Raw genomic sequence first — 26,401 nt, 5'->3', positions numbered from 1 at the left:
GTTAAAAGTCCAATGAATCAATTATCTTCAAATTGGAGCTTCAAATTGCAATTTTCCCTTACTTTTTTTATTCGAATTCTTTCTAATCACTTATAATCTGTTTACTGTGATGATCCGAAAGTTGAGCACATTTATTATTGTTTCAAAGCGAAGGAGTTAACTGAAATGAAATATAGCTTTTAAAAATTAAGTCATTGAACGTGAGAAAAAAAGAAGAAGTTCTATTTGGTCCTCGCCGTTAATAATTGAATTTCCTTTGTACTTTTTCAAGAGTGTTCAAGAGTGGTTAAGGGTATGAATAATACCAAAGAGACTGTTTAGTTCCGCTTTTTTCAATTAACTCACCTAGCGATGCATTCTATCTTTCAAAAGATGCATGCCCTTTTTCCTTTCTTTGATTCCTCGTTTAAAAGTGCATTATGTTTACAGGAATTAAACTGTTTGGTCAGTTCGTCATATAATTTCTTTTAGTATTATAATTGCAGTATCCACATTCACCTGTTTAACTCAACTCGAGTTAAGATCATTTAGAAACACAACTTTTTATATTTATCCATTGAGCATTTGCTTATCCTTAATTATTATAACTGAAAACTTAAAGTCTAAAATATTATTGCGATCGCCACTAAGAGAAAATAAAATTAATTAAAAAACAAACCTACAACCTAAATTTGAAGTTCATTAAAAACTACAGTATTGATTGATAGAAATTGGTTACACTAGAGAAGATTTAATGACCTCGATTTAACAATTTATACATTCGTACTCCCATTGTACCACAATGAACGTGGCCGGAGATAAATACCAAACATCTGCGTTGGTCAGGGCTCATTTACTTTGACATTGGATCCTTCTGATCATAGTATGTTCTTAGCATTTGGAAACAAAACTTTAGTCTAGACACGAAACGTAAGGTAACTTTTAAAATTCAAAAACAGAAAAAGCAAAAACAAACCTACTTTTGATTCAATTTCAATTCTTTTGGTAAAAATAGATATGGTAGTTTATTGGAAAAAATATTTTTTTTAACGTGTATATCCTAAATTATTTGCGCTCAAAATGAGGGAATTTGATTAACAATTGCTGTGTAGCCGGAAAATAAAAATAAGGAACATTTTTATATTTAGATGTTACTTTATATCTACTGCAAAAATTGAGCTAGAAACCCGGGAATTGTGCTCAATTGAAGAGATAAACGTGTAATAAAAATTGTACATATTTTGGCAGGAATTACACCAACAGGGCAGGTGTTTCAGCAATTCGACATATGAAGGACATGTAAAACTCCCAAAATTTATCATCTTCATTATAAATGCAACTAGAAAGCTAGAATTGTGCACAATTGTAGGGGTCAACGAGGACTAAAATTGTACATATTTTCGCAGGAATTACTCTAATAGGTCCACGGGTTGGCCACTGCTCGTTTAATCGATTGAAGACGATTTGGCCAGCCTATCCACTTCCTCGATAATCTCCATATGACTCGGCACCAACATCAGTAGAACATTTTTAAAGTTGCTAGGCTCTTTGAGTCTCTGTGTACATACTAATACTAGTAGGAAAGTGATAACACAAGAATTCGGTAGATCCAATGTAGACAGACTATCCGAACAGATGCAAACCTCTTTTGCGATGAAGATGCGCACATCCGTTCATCTTCTAAATCTCTCTAATGGCACGTTTACTGGGTCCAACTCTTTTAATATTAAGTTATACTAGAAGAGCATTAAAAATTATATTGAAGCATTAAACTTCGCTATTTTAGTTAAGTTCTAAATTTGAATAGAAGTGCCAAATGATATTGTGAAAATAGCCACAAGAGGAATTGCAGTGTTTTTTTCTCAATAAACACCTTGTATCAGCAAAAAATGCTTCTAATTATGATCAATAATTTATTAAAAACGCCTTCCGGCTATGCTGGGCGACCCTCATTGTCCATCTTTCTATTTATGCGAATAAAATCACTGAAACTGCCAGCAAGTTGGTTTTTTTTATTGAAGCTGCTATTTAAGTGGAAATATCACAGTGTGATATCGGGAGATAATTGAAGATGCCGTCAAATTAACGAAAATATGTGATAATAGGCTGAGCGAGGGGGCCGAGCCAAACAACTCGGTTCGTCAAATATTATTATTAAAAAAAAAAAAGCTATGAATCTGTCAAGTCTGCTCCGATGGCCCCCCTCTGGGTGTACGTCTGTGAGTTAACATAACAATCAACACTTTGCACGGCAATGTTACGAACACAGGGTGTGCGCGCTATAGTACAAGTCACTATAGCGACTAAACAGGGGAAGGAGAGAACCCTCCTTCTCGATACCCACAACCAAACCCACCGGTCCGCAGAGATCTGCCAACTTTTGAGCCGACTACCGTCTGTCACATCACTCTTCGGAATGTATTCTAGTGCACATTTTACTAATCACCCACTCAACAGTACTTCTCTAAAACTAATCTGTTTACTTACAGAGGGAGCTTTACTATATTTAGTCCCACTTAGCACTATCCATTCCAAATGGTTCTAAATAGATTTAAAAATTCCTCTTGTGCGCCATAAATTTACTAACAAAGTAACAGAGCTTAGAGTTCATTGTAAAGAGATAGTTTGAAAGTGGAAAGTGACAGACAATCTTTCTAACTTCTCTAGATCAGAAATTATAATTTGCCACTTTAGTAATTTAGATTTAAATTTTAAAATAGATAAGAATGTTTCCAGCAAACATTTTTGAAAGGCGCTCAATTGATGAGAATCAACAATGATCAGATCAAGTGCCAGTTATTCCATTTCTAATTATCCACATCTTATCATAACTTGGTTATAATTATGAGACGCTTTGTCATTTAAGAAGTTAGTTTCTTAGTGCTTATGGCATTCAGTTTAGTTTCCGAGTTGCTTACGTCTTTTCTCGCAATGAATAATTCAAAGCCGTTAGGAAAGCACTCACTGTTCCTTATTTTTCATTTTCTGATGTGAAAAACATTATAGTGAAATTAGGTTGTAAGATGAGTGACTTATACTCTGTTTAGTTCATGTGTTATTCTCCTTGGCCTGTTCAAGAACGTGATTTGCCTCCTCTGTATGAATAAACGAAAAATGCGAAAGCCTAAACTGAATATTCTCTTTAGAAACCACCAGCGGATTGGTTATAAAGTTATTTTTGAAAAAGTTTCTGTAGTGACGTAACAAGAAAAGGAAAGGAACAAGAATGGAAGGTTCGCCAACTGAAGCAACTAAAGTAAGCAAAGTAAAGTAATCGCCTATTTTTTCGGGCGAGCTTTACGTCCAACTTACCAATTAGGTGTCGAGGACAAATATACTTTACTGTAAATTTCTTTTATTAACCATTAAATAAAATCCAAAGCCTAAGACCTTGAATCGAACACAGTACCACAATACATATTAGCTCTACAGTTCTCGCCTCTAACCGCTCGGCTACCGTGGTGCCTAACTGAAGCAACTATAGTTTTCACTCTGTAAAAAAAAGAAGAAGCAATTAAACGATGCAGAATAAAAAGATTCATAAAAGAGGAAAACCGCTGTTTCATCCACATAATGACTCTACCTTCGCTGTATATTTTCATAAAATGTTCCCAAGGCAAAAGGGAATATAGTACAGCTTCTAGAGGAAATAAGCGCCAGTATAACATTTGAAGCAAAGAGGATCTTCTTTAACTGCAATGAGTTTAAAGAAAACATAAAAGCTTCTAAATGTTTCTCCCATTTTTAATAAAACCCCTGAAAAATGTGGCGACATTTGGAATTTCTAACAAAATTTAAAAAGTCCCACAAATATTGGTGCGGAACCCGAGTTTAGAAAAAACCGGGGAAAACCTGTTTTTCAACAGTTAAACGCTCAAAACTTACTGTGGCATTACTTCAGCCGGGCGAACATTAGATAGGATTGAACTAACACATGCATAGCATGGATCTAGCAGAAGATAGTCTTTTTTAGTATCTGTCAGGAAGAAGAGGCGTTGTGTGTCTTGCAAATATTGGCAAGGCTCAGATCTTCAGATCTTCGGAGAAGAAAAATCCATATTTTCATAATTTGCTCAAGGAACCTTTCACCAGTTTTATAAGTCTAGTCAAACAGAAGGTGGTCAAACTCGTGGATGTCATAATAGATCTTATAGATCTTGGTGGCGAAGACATTCTGGTCAACCCTCGCTGAATCTAATCTAGATGTCGCAGATGTTCGCAACAGAACTGACTGGCTGTAGTTACTGGAAAAGTGAAGGGTTCAAGGATCGACAAGTACCGCCATTGCAGTAAAAACTATTATAATAGTTGAACATTTGGTATAGTTATTCTTACATTTAATGGCCGTTATATATTATATACTTTAATAAATACCACCCTTGGTACCCGCAACAATTAACTGTTTCTTATTGAGAACGAAGACAGTAACATAATATTTGGTTTCAGACCGACAAACGACTTACCACATTTCCTCCCAAGTAGAGGACAGATATATTTTGTCCTTGAAGTAAGTGCTTAGTGCGGCGTAAATTCATAGCGTCTTTTATTACTGGCACAAATGTTTTAATGCGAAGGAAAGCTGATGCATGCGATATGGTGGCACGAATAATAATAATAAGGTTGATTATGATAGTTATGCAAACGATTAATGTAATTGTACGCATTTATATTTCTACTTGTGTATATCCGGATGTGGTTAGTGTTGTCCAGCTAACAGCAATATTGGCGCGAAAAGTTGGGGCGGGAAGGTAAGATTAGGAGGAGAGCGGATACCGCCGACATTAACCCGACGTGGAGGATGAGCACATGGGTGCCCCCCCCTTCAAATAACACACCCTTCTGGCACTGAACACATTCCTGTTAACATATTGATATTCATATTATCAGAGTGACATGTATGACAGCAACTGTTAGTACATATCTCTCCCACTCTACTAAACACGCGTACATCTTGCATGTTTGTTCTTCACATATCATGCCATACAACTAAACTATGCATAACTTTGTTGCCACTCTTTATTATTGAATACGGTAAAGTATGTATTCACGTCAAAAAAGTTTTGAATGACGCTTGAATGTGTATTGTATTAAAATAATTTTTTGTCTTTATTATAGTTTGTTTTTTTAGTTTATCCTTTCACACATCCACTTTTTTAAAAAATGAATTCATTCCCTACATTATGGACAATCTGACGGACATTATTAAAAGTTCTATCAGCAGGTAGAAAGATAATTTTTGGAAATGAATACAGCACTTTGGTGCTGCAGTTTGGAAATCTCTGAAGAACATGGACTAAGTGACCGGATTCTGTGTGAAGCTGCTCCGGAGCTTACAAAAAGAACGTTTAATTTTCTAAACATCTAAAGGAAATCATGAATTTATTGAGTGAAATTTTTCCTTTTTCTCACTTAAGTCTCTCTTCTCTCTTAAGTCTCACCAAAAAAGAGTTTGTATTTGTAATGGTTTAGGAGAGAGTTGTTGGTTGTAGATGTTGATTGATAAATAACACTTTTAGTATCGGTATAAGATATTATATTTGTATGTGACTGACTGCCAAGGACTGTATACTTTACACAAGAACCGAACAGACTGACTGACGTGGCTAAACGATGTGTACAACTGAAGTGTCAGACTTTGAGCAGAAACTTCGAACTGAATATGTAACGCAATATCAATATGATCTATCACTGAATTGAATCCCAGTTGAATCTTTTTTGAATTTCCTCTTGTTCTTATATATCTTCGTCGAGCCTCCCTTCTCTGTGTGCCCAGGGGGCTGAACCTCTCCCTCTGGCTAGAGTGGATGAGTGGTGGGGTTTCACTACCCCTACGCTAGAGTGGATGAGTTGTGGGGGGTTCACTACCCCTACAGTATTAGTTGATGTTAACCCACTTAGAAGACGAGTATTTGATTATTTGTTAGGCCTCATCAGAAGGCACCATATGGAAGAGCAAGATGTTCAACGAATGAAAAACGGAAGGTAGAAGTGAGGCTCTCTTTAGAGAAAAAAGAAAACGAATTTTCGTGAGGTGGAAATCATATATTCTTTGCCTGAAAGTGAAAGAACGGAATACAGATTAATTGATAAACATCTATTTGCCTTAATGTAGATTGTCTATTCTCAGATTTTGAACCCGGATATTGGAAAACTAGTTCGAAGAAAGCGTTTTTGAGTTTCAGGTAAAAAAAACAATAATTTTAGTTTTATAAATACATTAAATAAAAGAAATTATATAGGGTATATGCGAAAGAGTGATCGAAACTTCGGGAGGTGATTCAGCAGCTCAAATGCAACAAAAAATATTCTATTCACTTTGGCCTGATTCTCAGTAGTGTCCCAAGATACTTGCATTTTTAACTTTTCTGTCGACATTCGCGATTTTCACCATAAAAACGGCCGTAACTTTTCTATCCTTTATCCTACAACAAATCTGCTTATTCCAAACGAAAGAGCATTAAATTTCCTATAAATTTACTCAATACCAAGCCTCAAAACGTTTCTTATAACAATGAAATTTTTACTTTAATGTCTAAAAAATTCGTTCCCGATGTTTTTTTTTCAACTGCATTTTTCCAATGATTAATGAATCAAGGAGTCGCATAATTTCAGAAAAGTTGCGCATTTATTGAGCTTCAAGACCATATGGATTTTTTTGGTTTTTAAATAAAACCCTACCCCGAACAGAGGGGTGTAAATGCAGAAAACTGGGATTTTGCGTAACCGACTTTTCACTACTAATTTACTCAAATGTCAATTTTTGGAGAAGGAACAAAAAGAAAAGTAACCATTTTAGTTTTTAACAATTATTATTTAATAATGTACTATCCATATTCCTAAATCCTCACTTAAAAATATAGATTTAACAAGATTTTTAAATGTGATGTGGCCCGCGTGAATCTTGCCTTTAGCACCAAATGGCCCATGTCTTAATTGAGTTTGACACCACTAAACTAAGTGATTGGCATCCGAAGACTCTCAGTGCCCATCCATTCTCCAAACAGTGTTCTCCTGTTTTAACCAAACAATCAGAACAAGTGGTCCACATGTAGCCTCAAAGCTAAACAGTTGGACGCGAACAAAAGACCACGTTTTGAATTTTAGTAGTTATGGAAAGAAAAAAAACAGGCAATAAAAATATATATAAAATTATAGCGAGAATTAAGAACTTAAGGAATTGCAAAAACGGAAGTGGTAAACGAATAAGGAAGAACTAAGAACTACCATATGTAAGGAACATGCCACTGCCAGGACCGATGTTGAAAAATTGTAGGCAAATGTCACTTCACATTGCTGGCACGCTTGTATATTGGTATACATCTGTTTTGACCGGATGTTTTGGTCGCAACTTCGCTCATTATGTTGTTACTTTGAATTTCTTTAATTTGAAGAAATTTAATCTGATCAGGCACAAAGGAAATGGATAGATCTTTAAATAGGTTTTTATTGAAGAAATAATGAGGAGCATTGGTGATTTTGCGAAGGATATTAGATTTTAAGAATTGGATGATTATTCGGGAAAGATTATACGCTTAGCAGAACTCCACATCTCTAATCTGTAGATCCATATAGATTGCAGCAAAGTTTTGTACAACGTATGTTTTGTAATGTAAGTTTAGATCGTTTGACTAGGCATCTTGATAGTTTTCTGTTTCGCTTTGTTTTTATTATATTTGATTAAGATAATTGGTTGTTATGAATAAGTAACTAGTGATTGAAAAAGAGTAATAATTATTCTTGCACTCTTGCAGTTAAAAACAATTACTATAATGACACAAAGCAATTATATCGGCAGTAACAAACAAGAAGATTGAAAACCTAAAGTAAATGTTACTAAATATTTATTAATAAATTAACAGCCAATCATTCGTTAGCAAATATTCCCGTGAGTGCCTACGTTTATAACTACAAATATTATAACACATAAACATTTATTATTTATACACATGTTACCATGGTTTGATATATCTATTTTTTTTTATTTTTTTACTAAAATTATTTTTTGAATTGAATAAATTATTGAAAATGAGTTCGAAGAAGCAATCAGAAAAGAAAATATTTCCAGCAGAAGCCGTTCGCAATGCTTCCAAAGTTTATACAGAATTGGCTGGAATAGCAATGGGCAGAGAATGGTTCGAAACAGCAATAACAGTATATAATATAGCTGAAAAGGTCACTAAAAGTGATAAAGAAAAGGTATCAATACATTTGAATAAATCAAACGCACACAAAGCACTAGCTAATTTAGGTGAAGCTAGATACGAAGCTATGAAAGCGTTATTACTGAATAAAGATACTAAAGTTATCACACCATATTTGAATTTGGCAAATTTATTATTTCATGAAAATGAATATGAAGAATCAATATCAAAATATGTAAAAGGTAAAGGTAATAAAGATTGTCAAATTGGTTTGGATTTAGCAATGGGTACATTAGAAAACTGTGTGGGCGAAAACGCTGGTGCTATGTTTGATAAAGAGGTATTAGGTGGAGTCATACAAAGAATAAAACAAGAAGAATTGGGCTTAGAACCACCAAAAATACAAATGACGATTGATGAGCAAAGAGAAAGACAAATTAAATTGAATTTAAGAAAGAAATATATAACCGGTAGATATTTAGGTACGATATCTGATGAAAAAGTTTTTTTAAAGAAACTAAGAGCTGATAAAGAATTATTAGGCTCCGGTGGTGTTACTGATGTGATTGTAGAAGTGATAGATGATACTTTAGATAAATTAGATAAAAAAGAAAGCGCTCTGTGGCATCGAAAACCGTTATATTCTTATTACAATAAAGTAAGAAACTTCCAATCATCAGATTACGCGAAACAATTTGAAGCACAAATAAAAAAAATAGATAAGAGAATGTTGGTAACAAATATTATTGAGAATATCAAAGAAGTGAGAGATCTAAAAGATAGCAAACAAAATGAACAATGTTATTTCAAAATGTTAAGAATAAAATCGAAATTGCAAAATATTAGTGTAAAAACTTTACCATTCAAAGCAGAATATGTGCGCGAATTGAACCGGATTATGGGCGAAATGTATTTAGGAACTAAACAACTTATTCCGAACAGGTCACCCGAAATAAATGATTTAAGAATAAAATATACCCTGGGTGTGCAGCGCCCAATTTGGCCAGCGGAAATTGAAGTTGTCGACCACATAAATTTAAATAAACCTAACGAGTTACAAAAAACCTACCTAAAAGAATTAGAAATATGCACTGATAATCATGAAAGAGCCTTTCTTAATTATGAAATTGCTTGTATTAATTTTATGAATGGTATTCCTGGTGCTGCAAGTTCAAAATATGCTTTTGCAACGTTAAGTGCAGCCAGGCTGGCTAGAAATATACCTTGGTTTTTGAATGCGTTATTTATCATCGCTAAAACAGAGTTCACGGCAAATCAGTTTGAAAGTGGTAGATTAACATTAATAGCCGCGAAGAAAGCTTGCGAGAATTTTGGTCAAATTAAACAAGCTGAATTTATTGATAGAGCAATAATACTTTTGCAACATATTAAGCCCAGTGACTTTTTAAAAAAAGACAGTGTGCTATTTGGCGAGGAAAAATTAATTAATAACATGCCAACAGATAAATTAAGAGATAAATTAACTAAACTACTGCTTTCTCTGCCTAATATTCCAGCTTGGAGAAGGGTGTTCATCCCTGGAACTGGTACAGCGAAACAAAAATTTGAGGAATTTAAAACACTTAGGCCGTTCCCCAAAGACAGAATAGAAGAAAACAAATTGAGTTATATTAACGAAAATAACTGGGTAGCTAAATTTGATGACAACAAACCTTATATAGTGCACAACTTAATGACCTCCGCGGAACTGGAGAATATGCTTCAAATAGTGATGACCGACCCAAAATATTCGCAATATTTATCATTTTAATATGATTTATGCCAAAATAAAAAATAAAAATGTCAACTTTTTAAACAAATAAATTACTAAGATTACGAAAATGAATCTCAGGTTTAAAAATGTGACTGAGGCTTCAGTAGGAATGCCACCCCCAAATTAGGACATACAATATATTATCTCCTCAACAAAAACTTAACAGCCTACAAAGAGAAATATAAGGGTTGATTAAGCGAAGAGGTTCACATATCAGCAAGTACCCAACAATTCTTTCATACTCGTTATTTCAGCCATTTAGAAAACACTCGATAAAGCTTATGTTTTATTCAATTTTTATAACAATTGATATCATTTAAGTAATTTATTGCATTAAATTTTCATTAATACGTTTTAGAATTTGTTAGATGTCTCAGATCCTAATCCATTTTCATCTAGAAATATTTGTTCGGTTAAGAGTAGCACACTATTTAACTTACATTGTCATTGATAGAAGATATCAAACTATTAATCATTAAATCTTAAAAATTCATTAAATAATAGCCCTAAGCAGATAAACATACATAATGGCGGGGAATTGATGAACATGACCTACAATTTTCTTTTACCTACTTCGCAAGAAAATAATCATTACTCCCAATTTTCTGTTTACCGTAACATTATAAGTATAATTGTAGAAAACAAGACATAAAGAGAGGAAAATCTTTTATTTTATGTTTTCAGTGGAAAAAAAATTTTATTGCACTATTTGACACTTCATTAAATACCTACGGAGGAAAAATTAATTAAAAAAAAAATACTTTTATTTTTCATATAAATAATTAGCAATAAAGAATTGGCCAATCACAGTAAAGAATGGAAGTGTGAAAAGTAGGTTGGTTGAAGAGCCAATCAGAAGCAAGAACTTTTTACCAAATCACGCCTACCCATGGATGTTATAACGCCCTCTTTGGCCCGTAATAAAATGAATGATTTGCATTTTTCATTTTTCTGCTTTCTATTACTTTTGACAAACGAATGTATTATGCAATTTTATTTAAATTAGGCATTTGTTGCTACAAAAAAAAAACAAAAAAAAAAAAAACTAGAGCACAAATTAAGCTCAGTTAATAATAAATAAATTACTGGAAACAAATAAAAAATAAATAACTAGAAGGTTAAGGAAATGGCAATATACCTCTATTCTGTTATTAGTTAATCGATTGATTAGTATCAGAGCTGTGATCATCAATCAAAAGATCCATTTCAGAAGTGAGTTAATCAGCAACAATAGAAACAATCCAGATGAAAATAAAAATAAATCAGGTAAATTTAAAAATAAATCCAGATAAAAATATTTCGATAAAAATTGGAAAGTTGTTGTAAGGGAAAAGTCCGTTGTGGATTTAAATTCATAATGGACACAACAAGAAGGCTTTAGTATGAATAATAAAACATTGTAGCTTAATACTGGGGTATTATTACATTAAATGTTGGAGGATTATTTCTATTGATAAGAAATATAAACACAAGGGTTATGCTACTATTGAGACCAGATCTTGATAGGGGAAAGTAACTCCATCGTATGTTAAATTGAAATGTTTGTTTTTAATGTACAACAATCCTCGCCCTAAACAGCTGCCTGATTCAATCTTTTGCATTAATCTCATCTCTTTTTTTTCAGTCTTAAGACTTTATATTTATTATTGGTTATAAGTAATGTATTTTATTTACTTTATATTAATTAAGACGTTCCAATCTAAGTTCATTCATTGGATAAAAACCCAAGTTTTTCAGTTCACTGTTAATCTCCGACAAGTGCTCTTTCGTTACCAACAACAATGCCTATTGCTGGACTGTGAGCTATTTGGAGAAAAATATAAGGGTAACCGAGACTACTATGAGACTGCCCAATGCTCTAATTTACTTAGTTCTTTCCTTAAATTTCAATAATATTGACTTTCATAATTCTGAATTTTTTTTTTTATAACTTTTCGAATGTTTCATAGAAAATTCAACTTTAAAGAATAAAGTCTAATAGGAATTATAATATCCGAGAATAGCATTCTCGTGACAGGTTTTCCTAGTCGCAGATAATTAGTTATTTCACAGAAATGAACCTAAGATTCCCATTTTCTTGTTCGGCCTAAATGAGTTTATTGCAGCACCTACTATTTTGCAGAAATTAGTATGCAATCCTAATTACCAATTAGCACCTACACTTTATACGGATGTAAAGTAATCGCCTATTTTTTCAGGCGGGGCTTAACGTCCAACTACCATTTACTAGGTGTCGTGGACGGAGGCGTCTTGCAAACGTGCCGTACTTTACTATTTCTCATTTAACCATTAAACAAAATCTAAGGCCAAGACCGGGAATCGAACCCAGTACCACAATGCATATTAGCTTTGCAGGTCTCGCCTCTAACCGCTCGGCTACCGTGGTGCCTTATGCGGATGTACCTCCCACATTAACTAAGGTGCCTTAAACAACCTCTCCAGTAGTTGGTCTTCAAACAGATAATAGCGCCTCATTTACTTTCTTGGGTTTAAGCAGGTAGCTCCCAAATAAAGTTTTCGACTTCAAACTACATATTTGTATCTTTCTTTTTTTAAGCGATTTCTTGAAAATGGTTCAAGTGATTTTCTTGAATGTTCACAAAAGAATATCGTATTTTTTTGAAACATTTTTCGCTAAAGAAATTGGTCCATGACCATGGTTTGTCTGTATTTAAATTGATCAATAATTGACTGTATTGTAATTGAAGTTTTATAACCTCTCCACCATCTTTCTTGCTTGACAATGAATTTTCTGCCACCTGTTCTAATTGTAACTGTATTCACGCCAAACTCTCAATAATGTCATTATCAACATGCGTCAGATCAATTTATATTAAAGTCAGCTCTTTTGGAGATGCCCAGGAGGCAATCCTACACCGAGCGGAGAGAGGATATCCCTGCCTCACCATTATTTAAGGACCTATAAATCAGTACCCCAGAGGTACACAACGCTAAGTCCATTTTTTCAAAATTTATTTTTTTAATGTTTGTAATACAATATTTATTTTTTTTATTACCCAACCATCACTTATGGTGTATCTATGTTACTTATTATCGACCAAAGATTTAAGCAAAATAACTCCGGGGTACTGAAATATATATATTTTTTTCAACACTTAGTTTCTTAAAATTGATCAAAATATTTTTATTTAATTATATTCATAGACAATTTCATTCCTTTCTTCATTTAAAGCACTAATAGCAGTAAACAACTTCACATTAAAACATATTTACTTGAAACTTTTAATAATATCTTTGTACACATATTTTTTTTATTAAATTATTTACATACTACCTACTTTGTTTAAAATAAAAGACTACCGCCAACACACTGAATTCTATTTTCATTCCCATACATATTTTGTATAACTGATAGTCAATGTCATGGGAAAAGAAATGGTATACGGTCGGTTATTTTAAATAATATAGCTTTAATACTTGTAATAAACTTCATTTTTTATTAATAAAAGAAAATTATACCTAATCATTGTTTACAAATGTCTTATATGGCAGTAAAATTTAGAAAACAGATTTCATGTGGCTAATTCGAGTGGAAGTTTACAAAGATAAACTACTAGTATTGAAAGCATGTCTACAAATGATTACTATTTGAACAGTTTTCTGCAATCCTTGTAAATGAAAATACTATTATTATTTCCAGTAGAGAGTAATTTGTAATGTAAGTAATATTTATTTTTTTTTTTATAAAAATAAAACTATTTACATGTAAAATCTGTCAGTATAAGGCAAGTTATTGTGTAATGTGGAGGTGCCATAAGGCGTGTCAGCTGAACAAAGAAATATATCTTGCTCTTCTCTACAGCCTAGCGTGTTATTTAGTGTCACATAGTCTAATTTCCCAGATGGGGTCATCTGGCCAAGTGGCCTTCTACAACACGCTATGCTGAAGGCAGTTCTTTAGAATGATAGTTCGGCTTTTTCTTTATTTCATTATTATTATTATTTATTTATTTATTTTTTTTTGTAACCTTCTTTCCTGCTCCCATTATGCTTTTCTTTATTGATGTTTAATATAGAAAGATATTTTTTTCTGTTCGTTTTAAGTTTTAACCACACTGAACACACAAAAAAAAAAGACCCTATATCACTTTTCCTGTGTGTTATATGATTGGTCAAAAAAAGGATACAATAACAGTCTTCGACAAACTCGTGAGTAAATTTAAAAAAAAAAAAAAAATTAATTCTGCCCTGACTTTTTTTGGGAGTTTTGTAGAGATATTTTTAACTACATTTATAATGTGCACGATATGCTTATTGCATATGAAAGAAAGAATATACTTCACATTTTTATGTGAAAAGATTTATTACAAAGAGAACTCGTATTTTTCAAGTCCATATGGTTTTATACATTAATACATATATTCATTCACACACGCCTTACCAAGTAAAAGATTAATATTTTTCCATCTAATAGAAATCAGATTCTATTATTGAGGAAAAGAATACAAAGTTTACTAACTTAATTTAAACAAAAGTAAGTAAAGCCACAAAAATCATTAATCACCATTACTCAGATACATATAATTATAGGATAGTTAAAGATCACCAATCAAGCCTTATTTCAGTAGAGATAGTAATATCTCTTGTAAAATCAGGTGGGTAATTTCTTTGTAACAAAATTCTGGGAGAGGAAAATCGAATTCTACAGCTTAGTTACTCAATAACTCAGTAATGAGTTTGAGTCTCCTTAATAAGCTTCCGCCTGATGTCTTCATTTTATGCAGCATCCATCCGGATCTTGATGCTAAATTCGCATCCGCCGCTACTCTACCATCCCACCTTGACTTTGGCCTGCAAATTTTTCAAACCCGTGCGGATTTTCTCTCTTTTAATACTTTGTTGATCCGCTTTACTTCCATTCTTATCACGTATCCTACCTTGCAATTTTCCAATCTTAATCAAACTTAAATCATTATCCGCAAACAGCTGCTGATTCTTCCTTCTTCTCCGTATCCACCATTTTACTACGGGATATATTTTACGAAGTACTCTCACTTCGTACGTCAGGAAATTCTGTTTTTCTTTCTTCTTTCCTGCCAGATTTCTGAGCAGTACATTGCGAATACTTGTCTGACCCATCCGTCCTTCATAACGATCTACTTCGTTCATCAAAATCACTTTCGTTCAACCACTTTTGTGAGTTAATTGTGCACTGATTGTACTTATTTTAACGATTGTTTAGTGATTTCTACTGTCAATTGAAATAATTTTTTATAATTATTCTTAGACAAACGACTCACGTGGAACCCACATACTAGACTAATAAAGACAAGCAATGACAAAACGTGCGCGAAACTGCTTTACAGACTACTTGGACGGCGCTCCAAATTACCCATTGAACTCAAACGCCTAATATACAACACTATCCTCAAACCTATGTGGACTTGTGGACTAGAACTGAGGGGTTCAGCCAAACCTACAAACATACAGACTGTACAAATATTTCAGTCAGAACTCCTCCGACAGATAGCTGACGCTCCTTTCTACGTGACTAACTTCACTCTTCACAAAGAGCTCAACATCCCATTCGTACACCAACTCGCCAAGCCTAAATACCAAAAATTCCATACTGCTCGCTCTACTTGCTCAAATCCTCTTGTACTGTCTCTCGCTTCCTCAGACATTCCTAACAATCCTCCTCGCCGACTGAATCGCTAATGGCCCCGCGACTTCCTCGCATTCTGAAGGCCTAAACATCATCCTTCTCCTATAGAGAGTGCTACCGCTGGGTAGTTTCTCTCCTCTTGCTCTCCTCCCGCACCAGTTCATCACTCTCTCCATATTTACTGATTGTTTCCATGTATACAGATTGTAAATAACTAAATCAGGGGTCCCCAATCTTTTTACACAGGGGGCCACATCACTGTTCCTCAGACTGTTGGGTGCCGGACTATAAAACAAACTATTTTAAAGTAAAATAAAAAAAACAAAACGGGAACAAATAGAATATTTCAAATAAAGAACAAGTAAATTTAAATCAACAAACTGCCCAGTATTCCTGTGGGAATTATGGGCCTGCTTTTGGCTAATGAGATGGTCAATATCCGGTTTAGTTATAGTGCTTTGCCTTTCTTCCTACTTCTGCTGTTATTTTTCGGAGCCGTGACGCGTGCATCCCGCGTCATCGGAAGTAGTACTGTACAGCGCTATGCGTCACCGCCACATATAGTGCTCCTCTCACTGACCACCAATGAAAGAGATGCCCCTTCCGGAAGTTCGGCGGGGGCCGGATAAATGTCCTCAGGGGGCTGCATGTGGCTCACGGGCCGTAGTTTGGAGACCCCAGAACTAACTAAATAAACCAAAAAAACAAAAACAAAAAATGAATCTTTGCTATCCTGTTGGGTCTTTTTTCCCACAATAAGGTTTGAAAAGTGAATGTAAAATATTATGCCAAAAATATGAATAGAATTAAAGAGAATCCGACCATCGCTGGAACCCTAGAGTGGTTTCAATCGTTTTCAAAGTGCGCTTGAAGTATTCTGCTCAGATCAGATGAGGTGGTGTGGCATAGTGAAGCATTACTATTATTATTGACAAGTGTAATTGAGAGGTAATAGCAATTCAGTGAGAACAGTGCTTGCCTATGTTGATGAACTGGCCTCTAGTGTGCTAGACAGTACAGTACGCTGGCTGCAGCGGTTCTTGCGAGCGTGGGTGGGCAATGATTGACGTGCCCATACATGATTCTGCCGATCTGCTACTTAACTTCCGCACACTCTGTAATTACGTACACGGACCTATCCCACCCTCTTGTCTCTATCTCACTCTAAACACAAATAGAGAAAAAAAATGATCTCTTGTATGGCCACATGTTAGATCCTTCCCTCTTATTTATCAAATCGTCTTTTGTTTACTCTGATTTCTATTCAACGATCACTTCCGTTGATTCTAGTCGCTTTCATTAGTGCCCATTTAAAAGCGGTTCTTCCCACTTTTGTTTTGTTCTTTACATAAATTTATAAAAATGGTTCCCTTTCTAAGTACTAAAGGTCATGCTTTGCTCACCATCAAGAAAATAATACATTAAAGAAATGTATTATAATTATTAAAAAGTAATAATATTAAAAAGAAAGATAAAGCTGTTCAGTTAAGCCATTTGGCTAGGAAACCGCGTTTTGTTATAATATATCCTTACCATCTGGAAGAAGACGATTGTACTATTTTTGAAGACTGAATATATTGGGAAGCACGAGATAATATCTGGTATGATTCGCACGACATTCATTGCAACTATTCTCGAGTTTCTGATCTAAACATTTTCTCAAACTCCCAATTTTAAAACATATTTCGTTCTTCCCTCCACAGACAGTTCAAAAACAAAAGTTCCTGGAAAAATAATACCCATAAAAGTCCCTCATAATATAATAAGTTGCACATTGTGCTGAAATTGTGTTTTAGAGCAGTGTTTTGCAACCTTTCTCCATCTGCGGTACACCAAATTCTACATTTTATTCCGTCCAGAGTTTCAAAAAGTTTTTGTGGTTATCATTGAACAAGCGATACACTCATGAGACCACTCATTATATAACACCACAGGATGATAAATACCTGTTAGAGATGCTGGTTATCGGCAATCAGCTACCACCACTAGCGGTGCCAATCTTCCTCTTTAAGACCATCAAAGATATTCTGAGGAAGATCCTCCAAACTAAAATATATTGGATACATACTAATTCAAATCCAAAAAAGCTCTAGAAAAGCCGGAAACTGGGGATATTCCTGAAGCCAACAAATCTCTTCCCCTCAATGTCTTCAGAGAGGAACCTCCTGTAACAACGGATATAAAATTGATCACAGTCCAACTCGAAAAGAAGCAAGGAAGGAATATCATGCTGAATCTTAATCAAGCTAATTCAATTCTCTGAATTAGAAATAAAAATATGCTTTCTATTTTTCTAAAATCATCTATTTAAAAAAATTATGGTACTATTCAATGGTACACAAGAGTGCAGGCACACCGGTTTCTATTCTCTGCTTTTGTTGAAAACCTGTCTTTTTGAAAAGTGCCCTCAATCGAGAATTAGTTTTTTTCAATCGATTTTTTTTTTAATTCCTGAAAAAAAATCAAATAAAAGTTGGTGCCACTTTCGAGAAATCTCAAACATCACTCCTTTGTAAACAAATTGAGGAATTTAGATCGCTAAAGTTACTATAAATAGGGTTCACTAAGAACACTAATAAAATATGGCAATTTCTCCAAATTTTCTTTTTACTGTTAGTAAAATTATTTAATCCAATAATGCTACGAAAGTTGAAGATTACAAGTTGTTCTTTAACTGATATGTTCTTCATCTCTGTTCCTTCATTCTTTCGACAAAAAAGATCATGCAAACAATTTTTTTTTATTATGAATCATACAAAGTTTTAGCTCTTTTAATCTCTTATTGTATAAAGAAGAATCCCATTCAGAGAATGAAGGTTTAGTAAGGGATCCTGTTGAGCAGAAACCCAACTAAAGAGTATAAGTAAGCACCCATAGTCCACAATGACTGGATATTCTTTTTACTGGGACGCCTGGAGTGAAGATGATACGGACTTAACATTGTTTACATTGGTATACAAATCTAATAAAAAATTGCAAACAACAAAAACGTTTTTTTAAAAAAAATTGCTGTGAACACACAGTAATTTATTAATTAATTTTTCTTATAATTTAAAATTTAAACTATTAAAGATAATTAATTGACTTCAATAATATTCATCTTAACTATAATCTAATAAATCTGTTTTAGAAAGGATGACGTTACCTTTTTCAAAGAACACTAGTAAAATAAATATTTCCTCAAAAATATATACAAAACTAAGCGAAAGAACTGATTGAAAAGAAATTAACCTGGTTTTACTAAAAGATTACGATTACGATAAAAGAACGATTTAGTCCCCATTCGAATCTCTTGATGGAGTTAACCGTGATTTTTACGATATTGGTAATTAAAGCAATCCCACATCTTTATGAGAATGCAAAATGCTGAAAGGAAAGTGGGGTTTGGAAAAATAATTAAAAAATATTCAAATATTTGTCTACACCCGCTGTATAAAGGACTTGGGTTCGGGTGAATCATAAGATAAAAGACTCTTCCAATACTTTGAGATCAAGTTAAATATAAAGGTGGAAGGGAAACTTACATTCTCCTTTCAAAAAAGAATAATATGCACAATAATCCCAATTTTAGGGACGAAAGAAGTTAGCCTGGAAACACTGGTAAGGGATTCATTATGTGTTATAACCTTAAATGCAAAGCATTTAGATTCCAATCATTGCAAGTTACACCTTGTTAACGCTTTATGTAAACATAGAATCAGTAACGTGTTAATCAATTTAATTTTTTCTTAATTAAAACTCTGCGCTCCATGGTTTATAAAAAAAAGAAAAAAAGAAAGAAAACCAAGTGATTAAATGTGGTTTGGTTTTGGTTTGCCAGTTTAGTAATTTGGTGGCATGGGAGTGTTTGCCCAAGTTGAACCCAACTTAACCAAAACCGCGTGAGCTCTTCCCGCGATTATCACCAGTTATTGTTAATTTCTTTCTATGTGAATTAATTGTATATTCTTTTTAATTATATTTAGATCGTCGTATTAACTATTTATGTGGCACGGTATTTTTTGTTTTTATTACATTATCACAAAATGATTTTATATTTTTCTCTTTAAGGTTTCAAAATTGAATTAACTCTAATAGAAGTTGTGGATTATAGAGTCAAACGCTCTTTTAAAATATACGAAAATAGTATTGTCAATACTTTGCACCATCACAATCATCCTCTTTCCCTACGTAAGTCTATTTATTCCTAAGGAAATTATTGTCTAGCTTCTGCCTAATGTAAAGTCTATGTAAAAAACTTGAATTAAAAATTGAAAATAGCATTACCTCTGCAGTTGAATTGATCACTGATATTCCCTTTTTTATCTACAAGCTTCATTGTAATTAGATACCAGTCAATGGGAGGAGATTCCGCCTGCAATATAAAGTTTTCCTAATTTAATACAAGAAAATTAATCCAACATAATTAAAACATTCAAAGACTTCATTTAATATGGGGGATTCAATATGCTAACCAATTAGCTGACAACAGTGGTAGCAATTATTTTCTACTTTTTCTTTAATATGCCTTAATTTCTTTCAGGATATCTACAGATCTCTAAAAATAAGGATTCAATTCGAAACTTCTTGCAGACTTTTCATTATTGCAAACCTACCTTTATGATTTCTTTAAGTTGAATTACTCTATTCAGAATGCTTACAAAGAAAAATCATTCCTCTAGTTTTAACTTAGTTTTCCACTCTCTATTATTTATTCTCAAGTTATATTTACAATTAGAAGATGGAGAATTGTTGCGAAAAAGACGATGAATATATTTCACTATCTAAAAAAATGATAAAATAGAGTTAGTCAGAATTAAATTTTATCATTCTTCCCAAAAGTAAAAAAACAAAAAAGAAAGTCAAAAACTTTAATTAATAACCTCTAAGTTCTTATTAACAAAATCAAGTCAAAAAAAGTGGTTACCAAAAAACAGCCACCCTAACAGTATGAGTCAGTTAGCAATGGACTTGTTTTGTAAATGAGATGTTTTCATTTCAGATTATCCCCTGTTGATTATGAGTTGTGCGAACGATTTCACGGGTTATTAAACGATAAAAAAATCAAACCTCCAGTCTCAATATAGATAGAATCTTGATACGACTGTATATATATACACATAAATACTTTTCATAATATCAGAGAAGAAAGATTGTACGTCCTACATTGGTGATTGATAGCGTATAATTGACACATGTTCTGTTCGGAATAAAAGGGTGTTGGCTACCCTTGTTCTTTATAATCCTTTTTTTTTTCGCTCTAGTGTGATAAATTTACTTCATACGAGATGATAAGGAATTGTTATTTTGTAAGTTTATATACGTTTTTGAAAAATCATCTAAATAATGTTTTTTTTTTCAAAACATTCCAGTTTTTGATCCAAAATTTATTGTTTTCAAGCGGACTGAACCATTAGCATTTTCAATTTACAATAAAATACTCATAAAATCTAGCTAGTCTTTAGGCTACCTAAGAAGATTATAGGAATTTATAGTTGGTTATACATTGAGAAACTTTGCTAATAAAAAACTTAGTAACAGTGTTCAATGACATGGCAGTTCATTTAATTCAAGTGCAGACAATTAATGCACTATTTTCCCGAATACATTTAAAATTGGCAACTTCTGGCTATAATAGGATAAAACATCATGAAAAAGCCTAAAGCCTAGTCATTATCGAACGCTAGCATTTCATTATTACATATTTTTAAGAACATTTTCCTTATACAGAAAAATAATGTACTGCTGTCACAAGAGGAACTTCCGAAAACGAAATAAACATCAGGAATTATGGCCTTTTTTCCATTTTGTTCTTCCTATTACAAACACCACAATAACATCCTCTAGAGCTTATCCATTATTAGAAAAGAGTGCAGTTCTAAATTCTAATGTTTATCTTTTTTAGATTGCAGCAAAAAAGTAAATCATGTGATTACTTGTGACTCCTCGCCTCATAAAAGTATACTTAAAGTATCAATTTCAGTTACAGAACTTACTTTTGGTGACTTCTAACTAATCTTTTTTTCGATGAAGGTCTCATAATAAGAAAAAATAAATAAAAAGAATACACAATATCCGAATTGTGTACATTTTTTTTTTTTTCTTGCTGCCCCCAATAAGAGACCCACCCTCACACCATGACCCTCCATTCTACAATTGTTATGATAATATAACTAGAGTAGAGGAAGCAGAATGTAGAGTTCGCAGGGTACGGGAAACTGACATTAGAGAAGGGCAAGGACTCCTGCTGTGAGACCTTCCATATGTTGACAACTCTCTTACAGCCATCCTTTTCTATTCAACATGTTTAATGTCGTTTGTAAAAGTAATTCCATCAAGTAAATTTAATGTTTGAAGATATGTGTATGCTTTGATTATATTCCTATTTTTTATTCCATTACTTTGAGATTGAGTATGCTTCCCTTACGTTCAATAACAGCGATTGTTATGCGAATTATTTTATTATTTTCCTCCAAATGTTCCAAACATTGGAATCAAACCATTCCTAATACATGAGTTTTTAAAAATCGCTCTTGTAGTGTTAGTTTTTCATTAGGATTTTATACTTAACTTGTAAATCAATTTTAACTTCAATGCGACCCTCAGCTTAAATTAGATTCTGAGAAGATCGGCCAAAAAGGTCACTGCGATCCAAAGAGTACTCTTTGAAATAATTTATTTCATTTAAGTTAAATATGTGAAATAATTAATTATTATTTCGATAATTAAAGTAACACTATTAATCTGGAAGAATAAAATTTATTTTGATAAAATACATTTTTTCGTGCGTTACACTAATCTACTTAGAGCTCTTTGAAATTCCTTCAAAATGTCTAAAATTACTTTCATCCCTACAACAGGTATGCAATAAATTATTTCTTTGAGATTATCTGAAATACAGCACTTTAACATGACAAGGATATGTTTTTCTGGATTAAAAATGGAGAGCCAAATAGATCCAGCCTACCTAGTTAAAATAACCAAGAAATTGCATGTACGCTGGACATCGTTCAATACAATAATAGGGAAAATATCAAGATGTAAAATGGAAAAAATTAAATTAAAATAAATTTTATGGTTATTTGCATATTTCCTTTGTCTTAACTGCTTTCAGTTCTATGATACGGTGAAATTCAGGAGCTTTGAAAGCAAACTTAATTTCAAAGCTGCTACGTCAAAAAACATACATGTAAATAAAGTTTTAGTTAGCAAATTTACCTAGGTCAGAGTTTCCATGCTCAAATCTTTCTTAAATTATTCGAAATAACAGTTTTTTCAAGCGTGGAATAATTTAGTACTAAACTTATAAAACTAGTATTAATTAAATATTATTATAGGTGATGGGGATTAGAGTTGCTTAAAAATCTAACTCTGAGAAAAATTTACGCAAAGATAGCACTTAAGATTAAAGATATTCTCTAGAACCAAAAAAGTTACCTATATCTTTTTACACACTCCTACTTTCAGGTTTCTTTTTTTTCCAAATTAGAATATTATCCAGGCAAAATGAATTATACTAAAAGTGGAGTCGCACAGATCACAAGCTAAAAACTTTTTTATTCTCTTCTTCGGTAGCAGTAATACAAGTCATTTATTTGTGTGTGATAACCTTACTGATCTAATGTTAATGGGAAGATGAGGTGTGGAAATATGTCTATTTTACTAAACAAATTTTCAGTAGATTGTGTTGGACACTCTTTAGATAAAGAAAGGTAGCATTTCTATCTTCTAATAATATTAAAAACAAAACAAAAATTCTGAAGGAGATTGTATTTTGTGGTTTTCTGGCTTGGTGGTTGCGGTGAACCACACCAGTATCTCAACTTTCATATTCTTGCATCACTGACTCTTTGTTCTACTTATTTATATTTTTACATTGTAAATTTATAAACTTTTAATATTCTATTGAAGAATTCAAATTAAATGAGTTTGATATACTCAGCCAATATTTTGCGAAATGAACAAATAAAAGTAAACTTAAATTCCTTCACTTGTTTATTCATTTGTGAAAATTCCATTCCTACCCTAATTTTTTATCAAATCCCTCTGTAAATATAACAAAAATTAAAAATAACAAACCTACGGAAAAAAGTATTTGCACACATTGATTATAGAATTTCAAATGTCATTAACTATTTTATTATTATTTTCTCTCTCTCAGCATTCTAAGTTGTGATTGGATGTTTGAAACTCTTTATAACTTGTGATAAATTGATCATGCCAAAAGAAGGAGAATTAAGTGTCGGCACCTGCGAAAAAGTTTTTTTTACTAAGGAGTCAATAAAAATTATATCGGGAAATTGTTGATTTCTTAGGGCTGAAGTTATCTACTGTAAGATAGGTTATTAAGGGATATGAGGAACGAGGTAGAACAGAAAACAGTAAACTTAAAGGACGTCTGAAGAGGTTAAATGTTAGAATGAAGAAAAGAATAAAACATGCAAGCTCTTAAGAATCCAACGATAAGCGCACGGCTCTAGCTGATATGGCGCAAAGGAATTATTTGCATTCTGACGGTCTCCATGGTAGAGTGCCAAAAAAGAAACCTTTTATCAACGAAACGAACCGCTAAAAGCGACTTCCTTTTGCCAGAGATCACCCAAAGAAGCCCCTCTGCTTTTGGGGAAATGTAGTGTTCTCTGACGAAAGCAAGATCAATTTGTTCGGTTGTAGGACAATCTGGCGCAGGCGTAGTGAGAAACTGAAGAAGCAAAATGTTTCCGTTACAGTGAAACACGGACGCGGAGTAATGGTGTGGCCATAAGTTGCCTATAATGGGGTGGGAAATCTTGTACCTATCGAGAGTAATTTAAATGCAGAAGATTACGTGAACATTTTGCGCCGTAACCTTATAGCAAGTCCAGCAAATTTGGGAATCCAGCACCAGTTCATTTTTCAACATGACAACGATCCGAGACAAACCGCTAGTAAAACTAAAGAGTCGTTAATATTTAACGTTCCGAGACAACTGCCCACCCTTCCACAGTCGCCAGACTTAAATATTATTGAACTTTTATGGCACATACTGGATATAAACATTAGAAAACATCTAATCATTGGAAGAAATCATCTAAAACATCTTTTATCCGTTGAATGGAAAAGAATCAATCCAGATTTAATTAAAAACTTTAGTCGACTCAATGCCCAAACGTTTACAAGCAGTTATCGATGCTCAAGCACTTTTAACAAAATATTAACAGTGAATAAAATAAATAAATTACCTACACAAATGGTAAACTGTAATGTGCAAATACTTTTTTCCAACAGTTAATGTAAGTTTCTCTTTCTATGTTATTATGACAGAAGATTTTTTGTTTTATTCATTCAAATATTTGGTCATTTTAAATATACTTTTTATTTTGTGCAGTTAACTGAAATTTTTTATTACCTAAATTTATTATTTTAAGAAAAAACTTGGTGTGCATATAATTTTTGCCGCCACTGTACGTATAAAAATCGCCGAATGCTGAAACTTTATATTTCGATTAGGTACTAACATGGGATGCTACCATAACTTAGCGATCAAAACCCCTAATCCTATAGTAATTACTTTTCTGCACAGATTTTTCATTTTTGTGAGACTTCCTTGAAAATAAATCCGACGATTTTCTGTAAACTTAGAAGGAATCTACATGAACGTAGATTTAATTCCTTTATTTACCTAATTTTGCTATTAGAATTAATTGTAGGGCAGGAAAGAATTAGAATCTTTTTGAAATAGGAGAATGAAAATGTATAATTTAGTTCCTCAAGAGTTGTGGAAAAGTCGTGCCAACGTTCACTCCAATTATAAATATACATCAGTAGACTAGTTCTAGCAAAAAAAAAAAACTATTTTAATAAAGTATTTTTCATTAATCAACTTTTACTTATCGTTGATAAATAACCTGCTTTGAAAAAGATTCTATTTTCTTGAAATTTAGCAAATCTGGAGCTGTCTTATAACCAAACATATATTTGTCTTAAGAGGATTTGCTAATTACAAACTATATCTATGGGATCTTTTATTTACCTAAAGTAAATCAAAAGAAAAGGAAAACTATCAAATTAGGAAAAGCGCCAGAAGATGTCGACGATGGAAACTGCGTCCACAACAATTGTGCAATATTAAAGAAATTCATAATAAAGAAATGTTTTATCATTAAAACATTGGCCGTTAATAAACATCCACTGCGAAGGTTACAAGCGCTGAAGTCTTTGCCATGATACGAAATAAACTGAGAGTGTTACATTGTTAAAATATTGTTGAGTCTGCAGTGTTGTTCATAGCACTTATTAGTGATCGGTTTCGGATTTTCGCCTCTCATCAAAGGTTGATTCATCAGTTTGTTGCAGACATTTTGATGTCCACTTGTAATGTTGTAATCACGTTTACCAAGAGTAGTGTATAAACTTCTGAAGTTGGTTGAAAAACCGAAACATTAAAAACCATAAACTCTTAAGAGCCTTGAAGGATAAAATCAAAGATTTCAGAAATAGTTTCTATATACTCACCAATTTGAAAAAGAAAATCTTACCATTGTAATTTTCTCGTACAAAAATAACTTTTTCGTCGATTTAAAGCTATCTTTTGTTCAAAATAAGGTTTGACAATGTGGAAGAATTCAGTAAAATAAATAAACATTTTATTTACTTAAAAATTATTTTGCACAATATACAACTCAAGGCAAATTATTTTTGAACCAGAAAAAAGAAAAAAAAAATTACATGTACAATATATTAAATCAGTCCACAAGGGAAATATTATCAATATACATATATATAAAGACAGACAGCACATAAAAAATGATTAGATAATATATAACTCATTTTAAGTATTGCTATCATCATAATAATGTACATTTTAATAAATAAAAATATAAAAATGGCACCTATACACTTTTAAAATTGTTTTTATTACAT

General features: G+C 32.8%; 2 protein-coding genes and 2 long non-coding RNA genes across 4 annotated transcripts in view; 3 read left to right on the top strand and 1 right to left on the bottom strand.

Annotated features, from left to right (window-relative positions):
- Positions 1 to 18,584, bottom strand: part of LOC141455669 (uncharacterized) — a 55,111-nt gene extending 36,527 nt beyond the window's left edge. The window contains exon 1 of the long non-coding RNA XR_012459390.1: positions 17,467 to 18,584. This is a non-coding gene — a long non-coding RNA (uncharacterized lncRNA). The remainder of the gene's footprint in view (positions 1 to 17,466) is intronic.
- The window catches only part of Bgb (core-binding factor subunit big brother), a 113,582-nt gene that overhangs the window by 85,311 nt on the left and 1,870 nt on the right, over positions 1 to 26,401 (top strand). The gene's annotated exons all lie outside the window — the stretch shown is intronic.
- On the top strand, positions 7,916 to 9,986 carry LOC141455708 (uncharacterized). The gene has a single exon (XM_074130974.1). It carries the CDS (start codon positions 8,005 to 8,007, stop codon positions 9,889 to 9,891), a length of 1,887 nt encoding a protein of 628 aa, XP_073987075.1. The 5' UTR covers positions 7,916 to 8,004; the 3' UTR covers positions 9,892 to 9,986.
- LOC141455667 (uncharacterized) lies at positions 18,816 to 22,586 on the top strand. The gene is made up of 3 exons (XR_012459387.1): positions 18,816 to 19,120; positions 19,571 to 19,690; positions 22,360 to 22,586. It is a non-coding gene; the product is annotated as an uncharacterized lncRNA (long non-coding RNA).

This window comes from Rhodnius prolixus, unplaced genomic scaffold (genome assembly GCF_049639745.1).
Source record: "Rhodnius prolixus isolate KJV_2025 unplaced genomic scaffold, Rpr scaffold_4, whole genome shotgun sequence".
NCBI classification, from domain to species: Eukaryota; Metazoa; Arthropoda; class Insecta; order Hemiptera; family Reduviidae; genus Rhodnius; species Rhodnius prolixus.
This window is presented reverse-complemented; position numbering and strand designations above follow the sequence as displayed.